At 39.8% G+C, this 18,824-nt stretch overlaps 1 protein-coding gene across 1 annotated transcript; it reads right to left on the bottom strand.

Moving 5' to 3' along the window:
* Positions 1-4,997: 4,997 nt before the first annotated feature.
* Positions 4,998-5,859, bottom strand: LOC110305202 (40S ribosomal protein S2-like). The gene is made up of 2 exons (XM_021177034.1): positions 5,817-5,859; positions 4,998-5,728 (listed from the first exon to the last, which is right to left on the bottom strand). The coding sequence occupies exons 1-2, from the start codon at positions 5,857-5,859 to the stop codon at positions 4,998-5,000; spliced, it is 774 nt and encodes a 257-aa protein (XP_021032693.1).
* Between the last annotated feature and the right edge of the window lie 12,965 nt (positions 5,860-18,824).

Raw genomic sequence — 18,824 nt, 5'->3', positions numbered from 1 at the left:
AAAAAAAAAAAAAAAAAAAAAAAAAAAAAAAAAAAAAAAAAAAAAAAAAAAAAACCAGTAGCCCTCCTTCATACTGATAATAAAAGGACTGAGAAACAGGGAATCAAGGAAACAGCGTACTTCACAATAGGCACAAATGTAACTTGCTGTAACTCTAACCAAGCAAGTGAAAGGACACATGTATGAGAAGAACTTCAAGTCTCTGGAGAAAGAAATTGAGGAAGATATCAGAAGATGGACAGATCTCCTGCACTTGTGGATCAGTAGAATTAAGATGGTAAAAATGGCCATCTTATCAAAAGCAGTCTGCAGATTCACTGCATTTCCCATCAAAATTCTAACACAATTCTTCACATAGTCTGAAAAAGCAATTGCAGGTCAACGTTAGTACCTTGTTCTCCTAGTTATTTGAAGAATTAGAGATAATAATGCCTGAAGAGATATTAGAGAACACTAGTCAATTTACTTGCATGAATTTTAAACTTTGTAAGGAATTATTTTAATTTTAGTAGTCTGTCATCTTTCTGATTTTACATGAAAGCTATTACTAAAGATTGATGTCTGCTGTACCAGGAAACAGCAAGAGCTGTGCTCATGTACCCATGAAGAACATGCCGTGCAAACCTATAAGGAAATGTGCTTTTGCTTTAGGTTTTGTTTAGGTTTACAGGAAGCAGAGGTGGGAATTAATGATCCAGAATTTATGAAAAATTAAAGATTTCTAAAAATACTATTAATAATGATCAAAGCCTTACTAATTTTAGTAAATGAAAGACTGGGTTCAGCCTCTCTGGTTGGGTGAAAGTAAAAGAATAAGGAGGAGTCAAATGCATGACAAGAGAAGAGCCAAAAGGATGAGAGAAGACTGAAGAATGAGAAGGAAAAAGGGAGAGGAAGAAAGAATGATGAGAATCCTTGGGCAAAGAAAAAGTACTTGAATGGACAGCTTGCATCAACTACTGACTCTGAGTCATTATTTTTGTACTACTACCATCCCCACCTTTCTCAGAACCCTCCTCTTGTTGATGCTGAACCTTGGCAGAGCAATTCTCAACTTCATATGGAAAAAATAATTATGATAGCTAAAAGAATCCTATACAATAAAAAAAAAAAAAACCACTTCTGGAGGTATCCCCATCCCTGAATTCAAACTATACTACCAATCAATAGTAATAAAAAACTTCATGGTATTGTCATAAAAACAGACATATTGGTAAATGTAATAGACTCAAAGACCCAGAAATAAATTCTCATACCTAAGTATACTTGGTATTTGACAAAGAATCCAAAACCATACAATGGATACAAAACTAAACTAAACTAAACTAAACTAAACTAAACTAAACTAAACTAAACTAAAGCCTCTTCAAGAAATGGTGCTGGTCTAACTGAATGTAGACAAATGCAAATAAATTTATATCTATCACCCTTCACAAAACTCAAGTCTAAGTGGATCAAAGACCTCAATTTAAAGCTGGACAGACTAAATCTAATAGAAGAGAAAGTGAAGAACTGCTTTGAACACATTGGGATAGGAGACAATTCCTAAATAAAACACCAATAGCTCAGGCACTAAAATCAACAATAAATAGAACCACCTGAAACTAAAAGTTTTTGCAAGGCTAATGAAATCATCAATAGGATCCAAGGGCAGTGTACAGAATGGGGGAAGATCTTCATCGACTCTATAGCTAACAGAGGGCTAATATCCAAAATATATAAAAACTTTAGACATCATCAGGGCAAGTAACCCAATTAAAAATGGGATACAGAGCTAAACATAAAATTCTTAACAGAGAAATCTCTTATGGTGAAGAAGCACTTTAATCAATATTCAATATCCTTACTCATTTGGGAAATATAAATCAAAATGACTACGAGATTCCATCTTTCATGCCACAGAATGGCTAAGATCAAAACCTCAAATGATAACACATGCTGGTGAAAATATGGAGCAAGGAGGACATTCGTTCATTGCAGGTGAGAGTACAAACTTGTACAAGCATTGTGGAAATTGATTTGGCACTTTCTATGACAATTGGAAATAGACATCTATAATACTTCTGGACATATTCCCTCTATACTACAGGAATACTTCCTCAACTATGTAATAACTTTTTTTCATAATAACCAGAAATAGAATACAACCTAGATGTCTCTCAACTGAAGAATGCATTTTTAAAATATGGTATCTACACAGTGGACTAGTAGTCAGCTATTAAAAACAAACACATCATGAAATTTGCAGACAAATGGGTGAAACCATAGAGAGTCGCTGCTTCATCTAGATCCACTGTGCACTCTCTCGCCAGTATTGGAAACTTCTTCCCTCATTCCTCTCTCCTACAACCCAGGAGCTTTAGCAAGGTAACTCGGGGTCCCTGGTCTGGGGCTGCCCCTTCTTCACCCCCCCTCCAAGTGAAGTCAGCCTTAGATGCTCACCCAAGGCCCTGTGGAAAGCGCCAGCAGCTCTGCCTGTATCTGCCTGCCCAGAGCACAGGAACTCTGGCCAGATATGGGCCTCTTTTCCTTCCCTTCTTCCCCAGGGCCTTCCCAGTACCACCACCCCCCCCCTTTATTTTGAGCATATGTGCCTTTGTATCCTCTTATACCAAGTTTGATTGATATCTCTAGAAGGACTGCTCTTTTTTAAGGAGCAGGAGGAGTTCTGGAGGAGAGGAAATTTTGGGAGAGAGACTGGGAAGAATGTAGGGAGGGTAAACTCCACTCGTGACAAAATATATGAGAGATAAATAAATAAATAAATAGCCTAATATTTTAGAAGCTTCTTAAAATATAAACATATATAAAAGAAATTTAAATGGAATTGACATATAAAGGGGAAGACAATGTTCCAAATAGACCACCCCATGTTATCAAATAAAAACCCCAGTACAATGAAAGAACTATATCTTTTGAGTCATTGGCCAAAAGGGACCTATTAACCACTCTGAAAACATTTCAGAGTAATGCCAATGTTATTGGCAATTCTCTATAACCTGATAGTAAGATCCTATTATTAAACCACAACATGCTTATGACATAGATCAAGGAGAAATTAAGTTGGTGCTTAACTGGAAACTTCACTGCTATTGACAAGAGTTCATAGTGTTATAAGGTAGTAAAAATGTCACCTAAGGCAGGCGGTGGTGGCACACGCCTTTAATCCCAGCACTTGGGAGGCAGAGGCAGGTGGATATCTGAGTTTGAGGCCAGCCTGGTCTACAGAGTGAGTTCCAGGGCAGCCAGGGTTACACAGAGAAACCCTGTCTCAAAAAAAAAACAAAAGTCACCTAAGCAGAAAAGTAACTACCAGTCTCATGCAGCTCTTAAAGCTTGCAAACTATAACAGTAACCTGCTTCCTAGAGATACCACTGGCACATTAGTGTCACAAATGTGGGAGTAGTCACAAACTTTGTATTGGAGTTAATACACAGTCTATGAGATAGATTCCATAATTGACTGAAATTGTTAATGAGTCCCACACCTAAGACTTGCAAGGTCATGAGCACTAAAGGAAAACCTATTACTGTTATTCTGGTAAATAAGCATAAAAATAAAGTTATTCCTAATGATATATTGTTACACCCAGAGATTAGTGCATCACTCAGCCCTCAGCAGTGAGCCTTCCTCCAGTATATAATAATTAACACAGCAACCTAGAACTAGACAATGAGCAAAGATTGAATGATTTTGGAGCATTCAACCCTAAATTGGATGTTTTTATCACACCCCTCCCCTCAAGGCTCAGAAATCTATGTGAAAGAGCCAGATTTTAAGAGCCAGAGGTGGTAGATGACTGCAAGGAAAGAGTGTTTTCTAGGCAGAACAGTACATATGAACTCACAGAGACTGTGACAGCATGCATAAGACAGCATGCCACCTAAGGAAAAAAGGAACCACCAGTCTCAGGCGGCTCACAAACCTTGCAAACGAAAACAGTGACTTGCTTACACCAGGAAAAAAACCAATCTCAGCACATAGCAGATGGAGTAGGGACAATGTCCTATCCCTAACCAAGCAGCTACTTTCAATGGAGCGTTGCTGGAGAGGAAAGTCTCCGATGCAGTGATAGTGGCTATGGGGAAACTCTCTGGAGCAGGCCTCGTGCCCAGAAACACTTTACAAAAGAGACTCCATGCTTCCTTCACAAAAGAGACTCCATGCTTCCTTTGTTGTTATTTTTGTTTTGGCTTTCTCTGATTCTGGGATTGGGGTTTTCTTTTATCTCCAGTTTGGATTTTTTTTTTTTTTTAAACAGAAAGAGAATGAATTAGTTATGTAGGGAGGGGAGAAGATGTAGGATCTTGGAGAAGTAAGGGGAAGTGAAAGACTATGATCAAAATATGATGAATGAAAAATTTTTAAAATTGGAATGTTCATATTTTGATCTTTTGAAATGAAAATGAATTAATTTCTAATCAAAAGTAAAGCAAAATTTAAAACTGTAAAGGAGAAAGCAAAATAGAACACAAAAGTGAAATTAAGCATATATTTTGTTTCATAAAGCTTTTAAAAGGGCATTTATTACAGTTTCACATTACATATGTCAATGATCAAATGAGTTTATTTTCTATTTTTTCATTTTTCTAGCTATTAAATTCTGACAACATGTCAACATTCTGTTGAATTATTATCACTAAGAAATGAGAATATAAAATACCAAACTATTCTCAAATTCATGGTTGTGGTAAGGAAATGGATTCGGAGATATGTTCCTTTAAAAGATATATATTTATAATATATACTGTAATTATATATAACTAATCTAAATATATAATAAAACGTCAGTAGAAAATCAATACATTTAATGTTTTATGTCACATTTTGAAATTTTCAACTATTTTTTAGTCTGTTTTTTATAACTGAATAGAAGTGAGAGCCTATGAACTGAACCTTTGGTAATAACTTAACAAACTGATTTTTAATTGGTCTCATGTAACTTTTTTTTTTTTTTAGCAAATTTAATTCATTTATTTTTCTTGTATACAAACCCTTAGGTGGTTGCCACAGCTGGAGCCTGGGTCCTCTGAACAGAGACTCTACTGTGGGTTTCCACAAGATGATCAGTGAATTCCTGATAAGGAGACTTGGTGAAGACAGTTTCTTTCCAGAGGTCAGGGGTCAGGTAACTGTAGGTCTTGGAGATGGTATCAAAGGTGACCTTGGCAAAGTTGCCCAGGGTGGCAGTACAATCTCTGGCTGAAGTGTAGCAGTCATCTATACCAGCCATCATCAATAGCTTCTTGGGCACAGGAGCAGAAGCAATGCCAGGGCCTCTAGGGACAGGGATGAGATGCACCAGCACAGAGCCACAACAACCTGTTACCTTACATGGAACAGTGTGGGGCTTGCCAATCTTGTTCCCCGGTAGACTCTCCGCACAGGGATGATAGAAAATGATAGCCCCTTGGATGGAAGTGGCAACCTCCTTGGAGCACTTAACGCCAAGACCAACATGACTATCGTAGCCCCCAATAGCAACGAATGCCTTGAACCTGGTCTGCTGGCCAGCCCGAGACTGCTTCTGCACTTGCATGATTTTCAAAACCTCATCCTTTAGGGATGCACCCAAGAAAACGTCAGTGATCTCAGACTCCTTAATGGGCAGGGAGAACAGGTTGATCTCCTCTAAGGACTTGATCTTCATGTCCTTAACCAGGCGGCCCAGCTTGGTGACAGGGATCCACTCCTTGTCTTCAGCTTTACGAGCCCTGTGGCCTCCACCACCATCACAGCCTCTACCAGGACCACGGCCCAGCCCAGGAGACCACTGCAGAATCCTCCACAGAAGCTGCTGCTGCCTCCTAATCCTGGGTCCCCGGGTCCTTCGGGCCCTCCCACTGCACTGGCATCATCTGCCACTTGGTGTTTTCCCGAAGAAGGAGAAGACTAAGCCTCATGTAACTTTTTCTTAGCTCTATGACATACAGCTTCCATATCTCAAGGCTACAGTTTACTGACTTAAACCTGACTGGTATGTTTGTGTATGTGTTCATAAGTATGTGTGCATCATAAAATTCAAATTAAATAATTAAAAAATTAAAAAAATAAGGTACTTTACTATAATTTCTATTCCTTTATATGTGAAGTTAAAATAAATCATTCTAAGAAAACATAAATTGATATTTGATAAGTGCTGAGATTAAAGGTGTGCACCACCACTACCCAGCTTAGTCAGAATTATTAAAATGAAAATAGTTTTGAAATTAAGGTCTTTAAAGGACTAAAATGCATATGTGCTCAGCAGGCAACAATTATATCTATTGATATGTGTCCTCTAAAAAAATAGATATGGGATGGAATAAAAGTGACCAGGATGATTATAAAATCAGAACTTGGAACTGAACAATATGATTAGAGATCCATATCATGAGGTATAAGTATAAAATAAAGTTTGGAGAAAATGTGATTGTCAAGACTCCCATGTTACCTATGCCATAAATGACTGGATGAGAGCTGAGAGCTCTGAGCACTATCTTCAGTGAACCATGTATGAAGATTGATGTGAGGAGAGATAGGGGAGGGGGAAAACTATTAAGAAAGTAACAAGACAAGGGAAAATTAATGGTCCTTCAGGACCCAGCTATCTCTATGCAGCTCAGAGGAATACTTTCCTCCAAGAGAAAGCATAATGGTGACAGTCTTTGACAAAGAGAAAATGATAGTTTCAAGTGTATACTTACTTTTGCCTACAGGGGCAACCATTTGGAGGCACATGGTTTCCCATCATCCATTTCCAAAGCCCAGGATTGCAGAGAAAAAAGGGGGATAAATCAACATAGGTGTCAATCAGTGCCAGTGGGTATATTCAGGAAGTGAGTTATCCCATGAAACAGAGAATTATGGGGGATTTTTGTAAAAGAAAGTTCATGACATCTATCAGACCTGTGAAATGGTCTTCAATGAAATATTAAAAGTTATATTTAATAGTAACTCAAGGTTTATCTATGCATATTAACATTTTGGTAAAGGGGGACTTGGAAATAACTTTTCAAATTTGTTCTCTAGGAATTTATGTTCACTGTTCAATTGCTAATCAATCTTCATACCATTCTGCTTATTCTATTTTTAAAAGAATAAAATATGCAATATAAAATTAAAATGCATTTCATATATTTTGGACTAGAAAAAAGCTGAAAAAAAGAAAAAAACTTTAACTTCCCTAGTTAAAGAAGATAAGTCAAGTGTACAGGTCTGGTGTTGGGTGTTCAGGACATATCTACAATTTTCAGAATTGAAGCAAGAGTAGAGCAGGTTCTAGAACAATATGTTTTATATATAATGTATTTTACATATAATAAAATTATATACTACATTTCAAAAATGGCTTGTCATAACTGGGGCAGGCGAGTAGGAGAGCAAGGGATTATCAAACTCCAAGAAAATCCCAGTTAAATTCCAAAACAAGAAGACACAGTCAAATTGATATTCTGGGAAACCAGAATAAATCTGTTGCAGGAAATGGAAATTTATATTAAATATTAAACTTACTACAAGATGGGATCAAGGTCTCTTTCAATCTGGGTCAAAACCTAAATTAAATGTATTGTTTTACCTATATCCAAACTGAATTAAATACCCAGAAAAAATATCTAAAAGACAATATTTCCTGGGAAGGGAGAATAGGTCTTAGCCTCTCATTGAGGGATTTATAAGACATGGACTTATTGAACCTTTGTGTCTGCCTCTAATATGCTGATTTTGCTAGTAATGAAGCCCAATGGTTTTTCTAGATTGCCTCAAGACATACAAATGATTAATCAAATTAAGAATAAATAGTCTGTGGTCCCTAACCCTATATATTTCTGAAGAAAACTCTAGTTTTCCTGCTTCAACACTATAGGTCTTAATGCTTAATTAGGATCTTAATACTTAATGCTTCAACACTATACATCTTAAATATGCCTTCTGGAATCAGCCCTCTACTGGGAGATAACACTTGATTTTTGTTTTGATTTAGCTTAGTTTGGGTTTTTATTTTAATTTTTAATGTTGTTGTTTAGTTTTTGTTCAATTTGAATGTTTCCACTTGGAAATAAAAAACAAGCAGACAAAATAAACAAAAACAAATAAACAAGGGAATCTCCTTTACATTCTAGAAACTTTGATGTAGGCTGTAAGTTATTTCATCTGCTATCTAACAATGGATGCATATTGGACCACATGTTGTATTTGCTGCACAAAGATCTGGAGCATGCTCTGACTTGACAAAAAATACAAGAAAGAAAGAAGGAATAAAAGGAAGGAAGGAAGGAAGGAAGGAAGGAAGGAAGGAAGGAAGGAAGGAAGGCACATCTATCCTATCCTCACCCCATAATTATTTGAATGATGAGTTCTTTCACATGGTCTAAAACAAAAGGTCACTGAGAAGGAAAGACAGACACAGTGAGTGAGCAAAAAGTTAAGGAAGTTCAGGCCTGCCCAGGGCCCAAGAAAGTGCACAGGGCCTCTCTGTGAGCATCAGCTGGGAATTCTCTTATCCTTATGTCCAAAGCAGCTTCCAAAATGGCAGTTATGGTGGCAATGTCCTCCTGCCAGCTACATTCAATTTCAAAATTTATAGTCTCCCTTTTCAGCTGTTTCTGCCCACTTTTCTCTTAACCTGCATGGCAAGTGTCACCTCAGAGCTGTCTTTCTCTTTGGACCACTGGATTTTGTTTCTCTTTCTCTTTCAACCCTTGGAACCTACTCAACAAAAATCATGCTGGTGTGTTAGGCAGCTTCCTTACTACAGGCACATGGACACATTTGGAAAGGGACACCTTTCCATATCACGATGTCTCTCTGATATGTCTTGGTCTGCTTGGGGACAGCCTCAAAGTGAGGCTCTGTCTTCTTAGCACTTACCCTTCTCCCTTCCTATCCATTCCTACCCTATTGGAATCCACTACCTGGGAAGATTTCTATTTACATTGCTTTCCTAACTTATCTCCTCTTTGGTCTGCTCCTGAAAATTCTTTGTATCTCCCTTGCCACCTGCTCTGTTGCTAACTTGCTCCTGGAGTTCTTTGTCTCTAACCACAGGTTCTTCCTATTCAAAACTATGCTTAAGAACAATTCCCTGCTTCTCTATTCTTTTGCCTTCTTAGACTCAGACTTCATTAAGGTATGCAGTCTTACTGAAAAAAGCTTAGCCTCAGTGCAAACTACATAATCAGTCTCAGTGGTAAAAGAACATGGCACACTTAACATCCAAATTCTTCTAGATTATAACAATTTCTATCATTACTCGAAGGAATGATTGGAAAATCCTCTTACCTCTAAGCTTCTTTATTCTGTGCTTTCATCCTTTCCTCCCTCTGGTTACTGTGTTTACCCTTTCAGAGATTCCAATGTCTTTGGGGTATGGATTCTATTAAAATATTTTCCCATGCAGTTTTACTACTAAAAAGCTGGCTCTGGAGTTGGTATTTGGCCTGATTTAGATCATAAGGTGTTTGTTTGGTTTCCTAGATTGTTCTTCTAAGTGAGGCTGACCACCTGTATCTATGACAGAGAAAAAGGAAACAGCCTAGAAAAAAAAAGGCATTTGGGCTTGAAAATAGCTAAGGGGTAAACTGCTTACACAACTGCAACACAGCTTACAAATAAAGTGTAAACAAGGTGCTTAACGTTATAAATACTCTTTGGCTCCCTTTTCATGGTTTTGTTTACTATTTTTGAAAGTTTTGCTGAACTGTAAACTTCCTTTACCTCCAGTTCATTAAGGTCATTATTGTGTAGTATCAAAGTATTTCCCTCTCAAGATCATAGATATTTTTAACGCTTTTGTTGAAAGCTTTAAATTTTTGTTCATAAAATTCATTTATTTCCTCAGGATGTTAGACCACTAGGATGTGGTTTAATAAAAATCTGTAAGTATCTAGCAGAAAACTAAAACAAGATCTTGTATCCCAGGTCGCTCAGAGACCAGTCCGCACAAGAGAGTGCTGGCTGCAGAGGCAACAGAGCTTCTTGGACAGGGTCCCTTCCAGCCTTCATCCCCAGCCAGGAGGCAGAGCTGGGACCCAGACCTCTGTGCACCTTCCCAGCCAGAGGAGAGTTGGCCTCCAGGAAGGGCTCTAACCCAGGGACTCAGGTGAGATCGCCATCTTGTATGCCAGGTCTCTCAAGGACCAGTCCACATAGGGGAGTGCACAGGCTGTAGAAGCAACAGGGCTTCTTGGAGAAGATCTCTTTGGGACTTCATCCTCAGCCAGGAGGCAGAGCTGAGACCAAGACCTCTGTACTTTCCCTGCCAGAGGAGAGCTTGCCTGCAGAGAGTGCTCTTACCACTGGGACTCAAGAGAGAGTCCAACGCTCAGGAGTGCTGACACAGGCTAAGAGAATCACAGGAGGAACAACCTCCAGCCAGAGACAGCTAGAACATCTAACACCAGAGAATACCAGATGGCGAAAGGCAAACTTAAGAATCTTATTAACAAAGAGCAAATCCTCTCAGCATTATTGGAACCCAGTACCACGACCATAGCTAGTCCTAGATACCCCAACACACCCGAAAAGCAATATTCAGATTTAAAATCATATCTCATGATGCTGGTAGAGGATTTTAAGAAGGGCATTAATAACTCATTTAAATAAATAAAGGAGAACACTGCTAAACATGTAGAAGTTCTTAAAGAGGAAACACAAAAATCCCTTAAAGAACTACAGGAAAACACAACCAAACAAGTGATGGAATTGAACAAACCATCCAGGATCTAAAAATGGAAGTAGAAACAATAAAGAAAACTCAAAGGGAGACAACTCTGGAGATAGAAATCTTAGGAAAGAAATCAGGAAGCATAGATACAATCATCAGCAACAGAATACAAGGTATGGAAGAGAGAATCTCAGGTACAGAAGATTCCATAGAAAACATGAACACAACAATCAAAGAAAATACAAAATGCAAAAAGATCCTAACCCAAAACATTCAAGAAATCCAGGACACAATGAGAAGACCAAAGCTGAGAATAACAGGTATAGAAGAGAATGAAGATTTTCAACTTAAAGGGCCAGTAAATATCTTCAACAGAATTAGAGAAGAAAACTTTCCTAACCTAAAGAAAGAGATGACCATGAACATACAAGAAGCCAACAGAACTCCAAATAGATTGGATCAGAAAAGAAATTCCTCCAGACACATAATAATCACAACAACAAATGCACTAAATAAAGATAGATTATTAAAAGCAGTAAGGGAAAAAGGTTAAGTAACATATAAAGGCAGACTTATTAGAATTACACCAGACTTCTCACCAGAGACTATGAAAGCCAGAAGATCCTGGACACATGTCATACAGACCCTAAGAGAACACAAATGCCAGTCCAGGCTACTAGACCCAGCAAAACTCTCAATTATATATATGGAGAAACCAAAGTATTCCATGACAAAACCAAATTCACACAGTATCTTTCCATGAATCCAGTCCTTCAAAGGATAGTAAAGGGAAGACTCCAACACCAGGAGGAAAATTATGCCCTAGGAAAAGCAAGAAAGCAATCCTTCAACAAACCTAAAAGAAGATAGCCACAAGAACAGAATCCCAACTCTAATAACAAAAATAACAGGAAGCAACACTAAGTATTTACTTTTCCTTAATATCTCTTAATATCAATGGACTTAATTTCCCAATAAAAAGACAGACTAACAAACTGGCTACATAAACAGAACCTACCATTTTGCTGCATACAGGAAACGCACCTCAGGGACAAAGACAGACACTACCTCAGAGTAAAAGGCTGGAAAACAATGTTCCAAAGAAATGGTCAGAAGAAACAAGCTGGAGTTGCCACTCTAATATCAATTAAACTCAACTTCCAACCCAAAATTATCAAAAAAGATAAGGAGGGGCACTTCATACTCATCAAAGGTAAAATCTTCCAAGACGAACTCAATTCTGAATATATATGCTCCAAATGGAAGGGCATCTACATTTACTAAAGAAACTATAATAAAGCTCAAAGCATACAATGCAAAGACCAAAGTGTGGATACTTCATTCCTTCCTTAGCAAGACTGAGGCTGTGACGATTGTATTGGTAGCAATCAAACATTTTTTATACCCTTATCAGAAACAATAAAATGGCAATTGCCAGGATGAATAGAGTTGTAGTTGCAGGACACAATGAAATTTGCACACTATAAAGGTTATACAAGATTAATTTCCAAGACCAACTATCCTGTCAAGCTTCTGTGCTTCCTTAACTACTAAGGGTACATAAGGGGAATCACAAAGTAGCCTCAATGTTTCACTGTCTGAGGAAGTTCATCAGTCTCTCAGGAACTGGAAGGCATGTTGCGACCCAGGAACCATGAATTTTCTAACGTGAAAAAAAACTATGGTTAATGTCGTTCAAGGCAGCTGGACATGTGAACTCCATAGTTTGCTTCAATGGTCAGTCATCATATAAGTGGTCAAATTCTTCCGTGTTCTATTTAAGATGTTTAATGGAGAGAAGAGTAGAAAAGAACAAAAAGGGTTTCCCATAATAGACAGTAACACCAGCTTTTGGCAGCAGCCCTTAGGGCACCTCCAAAGAAAGACAAGGCACCAACAGACTCCATCTGGATCTTGTTTCAAGTGTGGTACACCGGACATTAGGGAAAATAAATGCCTCTCTCATCATCCTGTAGACACTAGAGTATTGACTGCCACACTCTGTCACATAGTTAGTTGCTCCATAGGAATATCTCTTAGATCTTTTGGGCCTGGCACCTGAAGACAGACACTGCCCTAAGTACTAACTGATACTAACCAATAACCTTGTCCCCAGCAACCATGAAGGAGTCCAGCTAGTGTCCAGGTAGTGAGTAAGTCTCTCATTTTTAATAGAGTGTAGGGAGATACTTGGTTTATACCTCTAGATTATTCTGGTAAAGCTCTATCAGATCTCTCTGATGGATGGTATCAACCTGACCCATCATACCAGGGATACAAGTCCTCTCTTCTGATCCCTCTGATGCTAAGTGATCACTCACTCCTTGTACAGAGAATCTCTCATAAGCATCACCTTTCAATAAAAAGCCAATGGCCAAGGAGCTGAGGCAGAAAATGGGAAGTGGGACATTGCCAGAAAGACAGAGAATTCTGGGAAATAGAGATAAAAGAGAAGAGAGCCAGTGAAGACATGATGAGAGATGAGATGGGAGAGAGACCAAGGAGATGGATAGAACAGCAGGTAGAGGTGCTCAGAGAAACTCTGAAGTGAGATGTTAATTAGATGAGAGGGAAGAAGCAAGCCAGAACTGGAGGAGAGGTAACTTAACCAAGTGGTAGACATAGCATAGATTAAGTGGTTAAATAAGTTGAGAGCTAGTCAGGGAATAAGACAAAGTTTATAGCATAGGCATTTAATAAATAACTAATTAATCTCAGAGTCATTAACTGTAAGCTGGAGATGGGGATGGCAAACTTGGAATTTAATAATTATTTTTACACCTTCCTCATTGCCTGGCCCTGTTACTAAACAAAAATATTATGACTAAATTATACTTTTTTTCCTTTTCAATCAATTCCTGGAATTTTTCTGCCATCCTTTCAGCCTTTAAAGAGTCCGTTTCTACCAGCTGGCACCAATACTTCATCCTTATCTTCTTCCAAACTCCCTTATTTCCCCCAAAGTATGGGATGATTCTTCTCCTTCAGTGGTTTCCCATCAACAAGTCCTGATTCAGGGACTCTACCTCTTACTTGTGTGTCACTGTCAATATTATATCTCTTTAAAATAAAGACATAGATTAAAATGTATCATTAAATGCCTTATCAATAAGGGCATTGTCAAGCCCACTCATCCATGTCTGTCCTAAAGCCTGATAGCTTTCATTGCTGCCTGATTCAGGATTTTAGGATTATTAAGATAGCTGTCCTTTCCACACATCCACTTGTACCTAATCCTTATACACTCCTTTCTCATATTCATTCCTCTACTTCTTACTTTTCTGTTTTAGACCTTAGGAGACACTTCTCCATCATTTCTTTATGCCCAGAGTCAGATAACCTCCTTGCCCTCATCCATGTGGACCCTGACACTGGAACCATATTCCAGCTTACTGGGCTGTTCTACCCCAGGGACTCCAAGATAGATTACATTTCTTTAGCCAGGTTCTGGACACTGACTGTTCTTTAAATGTCTCCAAACTGATAATTCTAACATGTAAATGACCTTCTATTATGTAGCTCCTTTCTCTGTCACAACAACATACTGCTCAACTTCTTAACTTCCTTGGAATCTAAGGAAACAGTTTCCCCTTCCAAATATCAACTATCTCTCCTTAAAGTCAGTTATTGAGGCTTTCTGTTATCCCTCAATAGTGCCAAACTCACTCATTTTTAAACTTAATTTATTTGTTACATTTCATATTCCATTTTTCACCCCCCCTTCACACTCTGAGTGCTCCATATCCCACACCTCTTCCTCACAAACCCTGTCTTCACGTGGATGACTGAACCTCTGTGGGGCATTGGGCTATACACAGTCTGGTCTCCAGTCAAGCTGAGGTCTGAACCCTGGGGTGGTGATAATTCACCTACACGGTATGGTAGTGATAGAACCTAGTGGCGAAACCCCCATCCAATTTCCGATTCACCGTACACCCAAAAAAATCATGAAGGACCATCTTGATGTAAATACATGAGGATGTTTAATTACAGAGCTCCAGACCGACATGCATCCCACACAGGAGATAACGGATGTCAGCCACAAGGCTCGAAAGCTAGGAGTTTTTATGGGGTAAGGGGCTTAGGGGTGTGGAATTCAGCATAGCAACACACTATTGGCTTATTCAAACATCAGCAGAAAAATTACATGTATGTGCAGGGTGTCAGAGTTCTGTGAGTTGACTCAATTTAGATAGCCCTGTTATGTCTTCACATTCCTCTTTATCTTTAAGGTTAAGCTATTCCCAGGAATGTTTTAACTATGGGGCATACCCAGGTTTGTTTTTCCTTTTTCTCAACCCCAGGCAGCCTCTAGGCTCACAAACAACCAGCAATTTCTGAGTACTTTATATGACTTACAGGTCTTGAAATTTCATCTTTCTTTCAGTAGGCCTTCCCTCATATCTCCCGGAACTCTGAATCCTGTCGAAGTTGTCACCCTTACAACCCCCACAGGAGAAGTGTGGCTAGTAGTCACATAGACAATGTCCCAGGCTTCTGACTTTCAGGATAGACTCCTCCCAGTTACCTAGCAATGGACAAGATAACAGAGCACCATGATGGAATAGGCTTTCCTCTAATAAGCCCTTTCTAATCTCCCAATGGAAGACCTTCCTGTGCTCCAGTCGAGGCCCAGATTAAGGAACCTCTCTCTCTCAGCCCTCTCTCCCATAACCTCAGGGCGACAGTGTGTTGCCCTGGGGCCTCTGGTCTGGGGCTGCTCCTTGCCCACCCCCTGTCAAGTGGGGTCAGTGGATTAGATGCCAACCAGGGGCCAAGTGGAAAGCATCTGGCAGCCCTCCCACATCTGCCTGCCCAGAACATAGAAGGAACTCTGGCCGGACATGGGCTATCCTCCCTCCCCACCTCTTTCCCCTACACCTCCCTTTAGTTCCCACACACCCCCACCCACACTCACTCTTGATGGCAGACGGTACTTGTGGTCCCTCCCACCACAAAACAACAAAGAAAAAATTATCTTTCCTTCTGATACCTCAGAACCTGGATACCAAACTTAGGCTTTCTTTGCAAGCTTTCTTTATGGTATAGCTAAGGGTTTCCTAATTGGGTCTCTAAATTAAACCTGTCACAACTACCTCCTCTCATCTCAGAGAAGCACTCCAGCAGGCTCTTGTTTTGGTGTTCCCAGATCCTAAACAAATCTTTATTCCATATAATACTAAAATTTAGGGATTGGGTCAAGAAATTTAGGGACAAATAAGAGGACCCACCTTTATTCATTTTTCCCATCTTTCTAAACTGCTAGATACAACAGTTATGGAGGGCAACCTTGACAACAAGTGCTTACAGCAGCCTCCCTATTGGCACAGCAAGCCTCTAAGCTCATCTATGTTTACACAAACTCTCTCTCTCTGTCCCACCACCATACTGGTTCATTGGTCTCCTGTCACAAAAAGAGTGTCTCAACTTTGTTTCCTTATAAGATTTGACTTTTTATTATTATCCTCCTAAAAATCCTAAAATCTCACTTGATTCCTGCTTTCCTCTAAACCCTGTTAAACTTGTTCTCGAAGTCACTACTTGCACCTACTTGTACTCACTACTACGGCACTCACTTAAAATCCTTATAAAGAGCCATAACTTTTATTTCCCTCTGTCACATCCTGACTTTACTTGGCTCTTAGACAGAAACTCCATTCTCAGCTCCACTGACTCCTGCCACAGTCTCTCCTCTGACCAGGTTATAGAGTCTTCCCCTTTCCTGACAGCTACCTATAATAATATAATTCTGGGCAATGACTTCTCTCACAGTACTGCTAAGATGTTAGCCAACATTCCTACCCTCATTCCCCTATTCTTCTTTTGATTTCTCTAAGCTTAAATCTACCTTTTCTGAGTTCCAGTGGCAGGCCTTATCTTTATCAGACAATTTAGCAGTCCCACATTCTGCTTCTACAGCAATAAGCTGGTTTGGTCAGCTTATTTCCAGAGGCTGAAGCTGCCTGGTCAATCTATTCCTGGCTATTCATTTCACCTCAAAAAACATTCTGGATTTGCAATAACTTTGGGTTCAAATATATACAATGTGGCTTTCTTGTCATACAAATTTGAGATCTTTGGGGAAAAGTTAAATGTTTGGGTGTCTTAAATAAAGATGCTTTATAAATGATGCTCAATTATCCACCAGAATAAATTGGTTTAAAGTGTAAAAGTCAGTTCTCTCCTTTTCCTATTACTAATATAACAGGCGTCAGTTCTGCTGGGAGCCATGGCCTCAGTCATGGCCTTGTGGATATTTTCTAGCTTACATAAACAATCCTGAGAGAACATTCGTGGTCATAACAGTAAGAATGTTTATGGGAAAAGAGGACACTGTGACCATTGGTTCCAGGAGCTGAAGATTGCCACCTGTCCTTCAGAGAGCCCCTGGGCTCTTCGCCCCTCCCTTGGAGCCTCCTCTTGCTTACGCTTATATTGCCACTCCTGAATATTCAGAGCTTGATCAGTATGACTGACTTGCTCTCATTCTTCGTGTCTCTTGTCCCTCCCACTCTGCCTCTGTCTCTGTCTCTCTCCTGCCCTGGGTCCCCACTGTTTGTCCCTGCAGGTCCGGGGAAGACTGGCACCCAGCATGTGGCTCTGGGTTTGGGGTCTGAGAGAGACCACTCTTCACATTGAGCCGCTTCATCAAGAAGTGAGTGACCCCAGAGGAATGTGAGGGAGGAGATAGGTTCTGAGAGAACTTGACAAGAGCCCAGAATGCTGGTTGTAGCACATGGCCCATTCCATGGGCAAGTGTGCTCTGTCCTCGGCTGCCTCGCAGGAGTCCTCAACGAGGGTAGTGTGAATTCCTGTTCTCCCTGTTCTGTGTCTGGAGGAGGTACATGAAAAATCTAAGAAGAAGAAGTTAAAACCCCAGGAGACCCTACAGGAAAATGGAGTGGAAGACCCACCTGTCTCTCTGCCTAAAACCAAGAAAACAAAAGCCTCTCCCAAGGAGGAGTTGGCCAGTGACCTTGAAGAGATGGCCACTAGCAGTGCTTCTAAGAGAAAGAAGTCCTCACCTAAGGAGGAAGTGGCCAGTGAACCAGAAGAGGCAGCAAGCCNCACCACCCCTAAGAAGAAAAGGAAATTTTCTGAGGAGCCTGAAGTTGCTGCTAACTTCACAAAGAGCAGCACAAAGAAAAAGAAAAAGTCCCAGAAAGCACAGGAGGATTAGAACTGACCTGCTTGGTGGGAGGGGCATACCTTGTGGTGGTAGCTCCTGCCCATGATAAAACCGCAATAAAAACACAAAACCAGAAAAAAAAAAAAAAGAAGTGAGTGAAGGCTTGCACTAAACCGCCACTTCCTTGGGAAGTGAGTGAAGGTTCGCTTCATCAAGAGAAAAGATGAAGATAATCAGAGAACGGGGAACACTCCTGTCAATGATTCTCCTGTGCCAGTGGGTAACTATGATAAACACTGCTAACAGAGGGATCACTTCACCATTTGCTTGGCGCTGTTTTATGACAGAGAATTATACCAAGAATGCCAAAACAAGAAATCAGGGTCATCTTTTAGCTACAGCTGATTGCCCACCTACAGGACGTCGAAATCCCATACTATTAAATTTTACAGGTATTATGGCCTTACTGGAGAAACTTCTCCTGCTTTATGCTTTTTGTATGATCAGTTCCATTCTTATTGTAAAAAGGAATGGATTGAAGAAAGCGTGGGCTGTCCCTATCACTCCTGCAGAATTCATATTGTTAAGTCCCTAAGATGTTCTGAGGTTATCCTTCAGCAGCCTTATAAAAGTCACAATTTTTTCCATTCTGCCACAGACTATACTTGGGTCATATGGGATCCTTGGGATTCCTGATGGACTTTGCCTGTGAAAGGAGCTTTCTGTAAAACAAAACATTCAACCTGGCCCAGCAGACAAATATATGTTTGGCGCTCCCTTGCTGTAGTTCAAACAACACTCCACGCTGAGATACACAATAAAGAAAAGGAGCTGAGTATACAGCTCTCCACATTGTCCATACATCACCCTTTTTCCTGGATATCTCTCTTAAGAGAGGGCTTGATACTTGCCAATATTACTGGATTAAGAAATGTTCCCCAATGGAGGAGCTAGAGAAAGTACCCAAGGAGCTAAAGGGATCTGCAACCCTATAGGTGGAACAACATTATGAACTAACCAGTACCCCCGAGATCTTGACTCTAGCTGCA

The sequence above is a fragment of the Mus caroli genome, chromosome 1, assembly GCF_900094665.2.
Source record: "Mus caroli chromosome 1, CAROLI_EIJ_v1.1, whole genome shotgun sequence".
In the NCBI taxonomy this organism is placed as follows: Eukaryota; Metazoa; Chordata; class Mammalia; order Rodentia; family Muridae; genus Mus; species Mus caroli.
The sequence above is the reverse complement of the archived record's forward strand: the minus strand, read 5'-3'. Positions and strand labels throughout refer to the sequence as shown.

What these genes read in the sequence shown, in the direction of transcription:
- LOC110305202 (XM_021177034.1), bottom strand. Translation starts at nt 5,859, where the DNA reads ATGATGCCAGTGCAGTGGGAGGGCCCGAAGGACCCGGGGACCC. An exon ending in CCCGAAGGACCCGGGGACCC is followed by an intron (nt 5,729 to 5,816) that starts AGGATTAGGAGG and finishes GCTGTGATGGTG; the next exon opens with GTGGAGGCCACAGGGCTCGT.